The sequence below is a fragment of the Phragmites australis genome, chromosome 14 (assembly GCF_958298935.1).
Source record: "Phragmites australis chromosome 14, lpPhrAust1.1, whole genome shotgun sequence".
NCBI lineage: Eukaryota > Viridiplantae > Streptophyta > Magnoliopsida > Poales > Poaceae > Phragmites > Phragmites australis.
Window position 1 is genome coordinate 30,383,152 of NC_084934.1, and position 6,669 is coordinate 30,389,820.

At 45.9% G+C, this 6,669-nt stretch overlaps 1 protein-coding gene across 1 annotated transcript; it reads right to left on the reverse strand.

The window, feature by feature from the left end:
* Nucleotides 1-835: 835 nt before the first annotated feature.
* Nucleotides 836-2,197, reverse strand: LOC133891278 (calmodulin-binding protein 25-like). Its single transcript, XM_062331987.1, has one exon. The coding sequence runs from the start codon at nucleotides 2,115-2,117 to the stop codon at nucleotides 1,554-1,556; it is 564 nt and encodes a 187-aa protein (XP_062187971.1). The 5' UTR covers nucleotides 2,118-2,197; the 3' UTR covers nucleotides 836-1,553.
* Nucleotides 2,198-6,669: the final 4,472 nt, after the last annotated feature.

A 6,669-nucleotide genomic window follows, 5' to 3' on the forward strand; every position in this document is an offset into this window, starting at 1 on the left:
TCAGCTGATGGAGCTGAGTTTTAGGTGAAGGAAGATTTTGACATGAAGACCATGTTCTAGACTGACGCTCCGGACAACGCCTGTGGATGGAGGACCTGATATCGCTGAAAGTTATATTAATGTTTTCTTTAAGATCTATAGGTATTTTTGTAATGAATCTTATTGTTATGTAATGACACTGTTATGTTATCACTTACGAAGTCACCGTATGTATGAAATTTGATCCTGACATACATGTGAAACGCATCCGGTTTGTTCTTTTAAAATTGGGTGTGACAAACGCTGACCCGCGTAGAGTCGAATGGTGTCGATCCATTGGATCTCTCGCATGAGCGCCGATAGCTCCATGGTCCGCACCGTCTCCTCCCCCTCATCCACCGCGTCGATGCCTCCGTCTACTAACCAACGAGGAAAGCCGTTCAAATCCGAGTCGGATCAGCAGTGGAGCCACAGTGAGCGGCACTAGGACTAAAACCCTAGGGTTTAGGGAAACGAACCTCGGGGCTCGAGGCAGTGGAGGTCGGAGCGAGCCTTAGCGGAGCGCGCGAGCCAGGAGGAGGTCACGAACACGAGTTGTGCCTCGAGGCGGCGAAGCGAGGCACCGAGCTCCACGCACTAGCGGCGCAGCAGCTCGGCGAGTGCTCGAGTGGCGGTGAGGTCCTCGGGGGCAGAGAAGTGGGTGGCTAGGAAGCTGCGAAAGCTCGCCGCCGCCGGCCGCAGCCGCTTGGGCGACATGGGTGCAAGGAGGAAGGTAGGCTGTGGTTCTGGAAGCCAGTGAACAGGGCAAATCAAAATTTTAGTATTAATTGTTTTATTTTGACTATATACGCACTAGAGTAATTTGAGGTCTAGTATTAATGTTCTATTTTGAACTATATATTTGACACCGCCATCTATTAAATTCTAGCTTTTTCGCCGTGATTTTAGCTCTGGGAGCTGATGAAACTGATGGTTGGTCCCCGAACCAGGAGTGTGCAGATGCTGCTGCTGCTTCTCAGCTCAGATAAAAACAAGGATGGCTTTCTCTTGCTTTCTAATGATCAAAGTTTTTGAGTGAGCTGTCAGCATCTCTGTTTTCTAATGATCATGGATTGGAGCAGCACAGCTCTGCTCAGCTCAGCTTGAGAAACCACGACGTGCGCGCATGCAGCAGCTCCCTCAAATTAATCAAACCTTTGCAGTGAAGCTCTGCGATGGCGTTCCGGCCGGGTTGGGCTTCTTCTTCTCTCGCGCCATTATTATCAAATTAGATCTCTAATCCTCTCGTGTCACGTTGCTCTCCTAACCAGAAGAGAAGATTAAGAGCGTCCAGGTGGCTACTTGCCTACTTCTGATCAAAGAAGAGGTCATCTCGATCTAGAACAACCGGCAAGGTGATATAGTGGAAGTGACTAAATAAAGAAAATGCCCATGGAAGTGAAACTGATAGGCTAGACTTCTCCTCTGGACCATACAAGCTAAGCTGAGAGATCGCTAGGCTGCTCGATCTACGTCCTAAATAACTGACGGCAATATAATTAATGCATGGCATCAGATCAGTGACCGAGGCTGGTTCAGAGCAGCTCGTTCCTCTCGTACACGACATTCCACGAGTCCAGCGTCGGGAAGCACGGCTGCTGCTGCTGATGGTGATGGATCGACGCCTCGTCGCCGGGCTCCACGGCCGTCAGCAGCGGGTTCCCGTACGCACCGCTGTCGGCGCCCAGCAGCACGGAAGCGTCGAACGTCGTCGGCAGGATGCCGGCGGCGGTGGGCGAGACCGGCTCGGCCTGGACGCCGGTGATCTGCTGCACCATGACCCTGAAGTTGGCGGGGTCGGTGCTGATGTACGTGGTGGGCGTGCGCTTGGACACCCGCGACCGCCGCTTCCCCGCGCGCCCGCCCGCGGGCGCCAGCAGGTGCCGGCGTCCACCCGGGGAGCGCCGCGGCGAGTCCGCGACGAGCACGGAGTCGCAGGTGATGTGCGGCGCCGGCGCAGGCGCGTACGCGTGGTCGGCGAGCAGGGGCGCCGGGAACAAGGAGGAGGTGGAGTCGGACATGGAGAAGTGGAGCGCGCGCGCGATGGCCGTGTCGGCGAAGAGCGCGGCTGGCGGCGCCAGGCACGAGATGGCGTCCATAGCTTGGTTAATCAGGCTGAGATGAGGCAGGAATGTAGCGTGAGTTACAGAGCGGGAGGAAGAGGAAGGTGAGGGTGTGCATAAAAGGAGGCGGGCGGGTCAATGGAAACCGCGTCTCGCTGTCGGAGGCCACCGCCAGGCCGTCGAGCTGGATTCAACTCGGAGGCCATTCCACAGCAGCAGCCGAGGGCGAGGGGGTGGACGCCCACCGTCCCACGCTTTTCGGCGGTGAGATCCCCCCTCTCAAACGGTAACAAAAGCGCAGCATCGACCTGCGCTGCGACCTCTGATGCTACTGCAACTTTTTGAAAACGAGCCAGGCAGGCCCCGGGAATCTCCTCCTCCATCGTTCCAGCCACTGACGCTGCCGAGTGAACGGGGTTACGAATAAAAGTTTGCACTTTTACCGAGCGAATAAAAGTAGCGCGCTTCTCGGCTTCTTTTATTTGTTACTCAGAGTATACAGCTTAACTTTTCCATGATTCGATCGTCTCTTTTGGGTAAAAGTATCTCCTTTTTTTTTAACTAGTATACGGGGTAAACTTTCTCTCCCTCTTTTTTGAATCATTTTGCAAGGAAAGGATCCTATGCAAGCACTGTATGTTACTAGCATGTTATGTTCTTCCTACGATCGGGCGAGTCATCAGTCTCGTGGACGAGACAATGTTGAGCTCAAACAAAATTGCGTAATCCTCGATGCTGGACGTACGGTGGGTTGACCTGGAGCACAAGTCCAAACGCGACTGCAGATCTCATCTTCCATGGCGCGGCGCCTGCTTCAGTAGCCAGCCACCACTGTGGAAAGTGATCTACACTGCACGAATCCAACAGCGGCCAATGCACTGTCTCAAGTTGTCTGAAGCCGATTCCGAGTCACAACTCTGAAGGCGCGGACAGGTGTCTCTGACGAGAACAACGCGTTCACGAGTGGCAGGCACAGCATGGCAGCACACAGAGAGCAGGAGCACATGATGATCTGACAGCAAGCGGCATGGACCATTGACGCTTGCGGATTACACAAACTTGATGATCTGAACAAGTTTGACGGGTTCGGACATTCGTCAGCGTTGAAAACCTTCAGTTCAGCAGCCAACCACTCCGATTAAAATTAAACTGAAGCCCACCGGTCAATTATCTCAATACCAATACCGAATACGTAGGGGTGCAGGGTGCTGATTTTTTTTTAAGAAAAAGGAACAAGGTTACAACCTTTTACATCAACCGATGCATTAAGTCTCAGTTTATTATTATAAAGTTTCATCATTCATCACGAAGGAAACAAGATAAATAGAAACCTTAACGAGAATATCACATGAAATGATAAAAATGCATATAAACGAAGTATTATAAAGGAACTCATTTTTTCACCAAATAACATAGGGATGGAAATATTTTTATAAATTAGTATATCACATTATAACAATATTAGTGAATTTTTCTAGATTTTTAGAAATTATTTGAGGCATTAAATATTGCTAGAATTTATAAAAGTTGACTTATTTGGAGAATTCTAATTAAATATTGGCTCAGGCTTTTTGGACCAAACTAATTAAAATGGGTTGCTGGTGATCTCTAGTTTGATCATGAAAACATTTAGAATTTTTGGACTATTTTTGTATTTTCAAAAAAAATCGTGAATTAAATAAAAAACATGCACTTTTATACACTTTTGCTTGCTAGCTTTTTACTGTAGCTTCCGGGTGCCGGCGCATGCAGAGGCCGTATTCGGTAACTCAGTTGCCAAATACGGCACCGTTTACAGTGTTTTTGGCAACTGAGTTGCGGAATACGGTGAACAGTGCCGTATTTGGTAACTGAGTTGCCGAAAATTGTGGGATCGGGCTGTTTTCGGATTCTGAGTTACCGAAAGTCAATTTTCGGCGTTTGAGGTTCCGAATACGGATGCTAAATTTGTAAATACGCCAACATGTTGTCTATTTTATCAAATACGGCGGTGTCTGTTGTCTAAAATCCCAAATTTGCCTAAAATAAACAAGATAAATAAAAACCTTAACCACATAATCTAAGGTTGTACGGTCACCTATATATGGAGAAAATTTGCATTGTTACCAACTCCAAACAGTGGCATGCCTTTAAGTTATCTTCATTTTTGTTTTCTTTTGTAGCAACCTCCAGAAGCACAACCAATATGTTCTCTGAAAATTATCTGCATCAAATTCATATTAGTTTTTTTTTTAAATAATATCATTACGGCAGAGCTAAATAGACCAAAAGATGACAGTTACCCCAACTAGAACCCGTGATTTAGTAAAAGCTCCTCTCATCCTTAGGTCATCTCCAATAGACACTCTAAAAATTCATCCACTATAACACTATTACAGCATCCTTTAACACTATTATTGTATCTCTTATTTTTTATATCTTCAACAGGTACTCTATTTTCTATCTTTTATTACTCTTCTATTCCCTCTGGGTCCACATGTCAATCTCTATAAACAGTGATGAGAGGATGAGAGAAGGTACCTCAAATATAGAGTACTAGCCCCTAAATATGGAGTACGTAGTATCACTATACCACTAGATGCGATAGCTACTGGAGCAGCTATTGATCCTCTTTTCTGTCGGCATAGTGTCCAAACAAGAATACCGATTGAATTTGAGGGATCAGCTGGAGTTGGCCTTAGCCAATTCCCCATTATGTGGATCATATTGCTAGGTTTCTGGATTCCTAAGACAATAGTAATTATGTGCCAAATGGATCTAGCAAGATGTCACTCAAAGAATAAATGCTCTATGTTTTTATTGTGATTACAGAAACTACATTTTAAGCTACCATTCTAATTTCTTTTGGCCAAATTATCCTTGATCAAAAGCACTCCTCTACATAAATACCACAAAAAACCTTGATCTTGAGATGGAGTTTAAGCTTGCATAGACCTTTTGTGGGACGTATATGGTTTGTGTCATCATTTATTTGTACATTGAATTAACCGAAAATTTAGCATTTGCATGCAAACCCCAATTAAAAGAATCTCGGCCATTGCCTAAATGAACATGTACTAGTTTAGTCACCATATTATGCCAAGCAATTTACTTATCCCCAATAATTGATCTACGAAAAGAAAAATTTAGCGATATGGAACTCATGACTTATGCCACCGTGGAATGTTTCCTTCTGACTACATTATACAGCGAAGGATACTGATCACTCAGAGCATTATTACCCAACCAAATATCATTTCAGGATCTAGTTTGGTATCCATCATTAATCTGAAAAGTTCCCCATTTAAGAAATTCCGGTTTTACTTTCATGAGTCTAGACCAAAAATGGGAATCTCCTGGTCTTCCTTCAACTTAAGTGAGAGATTTGCTATCTAGGTATTTATTTCTTAGCATTTTTTTGTCAAACTCCATTCTCCTTAAGTAGTCCAAACAGCCACTTGCCGAGAAAACAAGTATTGATCACTGATAGATTAGTAATGCTTAATCCACTTGATCTTTAGGTTGACAAAAAATGTCCCATCGAGTAAGTTGATATTTCTTTTTATAATTATCACTTAATAAAAAGGGATCGAAGATAATCCCATGAGAACGATGCATATATCATCGATCGAGAAGAGACATCCCATGAGGCATTCTCTTGTAATTGAGTGCTTTGGAAGACTTTATATGCCTCACGTTGGGTCCATCAAACACTTGATTACTTCCACTGATCGATCAGCACTCCCTTGTTGCTCAGATGTATGGATGGGTTGAGCTCTCTTGTATAGTTCTTGTAGTTCTGGGCTCTCTTCCTTCTCTCTTTGTTCACTGCCGTTGTTTGTTTCTTCTCTCTGCTGTATTTTTTCCGTACGACAGTATAAGCTTTGCTGATTTTATATTAGAAGAAAAGAGTTGATTTAATTTATAAGGAAAAATCAGATTCAAAAACTATACAACTGCATAATTAATTAGAGGAAAAACCGACGAAAAACCCCAAATGACACGATGACAGCGACAACTAAACCAAAAAGGTTTGCACACCATTCAACACAGCTCTAAAGATGACGGAGTTCAATGCAGTCGTTGCCAAGCCCGTCACTCCAACGGCACAGCAGCTTCGACTTCCCACAACTCAACCCCCATCGAATCTTCGGAGCCACAGATACCCATAACGAGGCTAGGTGTATACAAACTTCACCGTCGATCACAATTGCACAACACCCAAGTCGACAGTCACCAAATCACAGTGAGAGTCCTCCAAGGTGATGCCTCCGAGAAGGACGCGATGCCAATAGCGCCGCCATTGCCGGTTAGACTGGGTTTTCACCCGAAAGGGCCCATTGGGTAGGAGGGGAAGCTACATCGACAAACAACTCCATGGAAGGGGACGACGCCCGAGGGTGTCGCCGTTGTCGACACCGACAAAACTGGGCTAGGCTTTCGCGCTAGGCTCCCCCGGTCTATCCACTATGAAGATAGCCTGACAGTGAACATGCCACCACTGCCGGTACCGTCGTCTACACGAGAGCGCACCACCCCAAAGCCTCCTGCACACCAAAAAGCTCCTCACGGGTCAGATCTAGAGAATAGACAGATCTGACAAGGAGAA

What these genes read in the sequence shown, in the direction of transcription:
- LOC133891278 (XM_062331987.1), bottom strand. Translation starts at nt 2,117, where the DNA reads ATGGACGCCATCTCGTGCCTGGCGCCGCCAGCCGCGCTCTTCGCCGAC.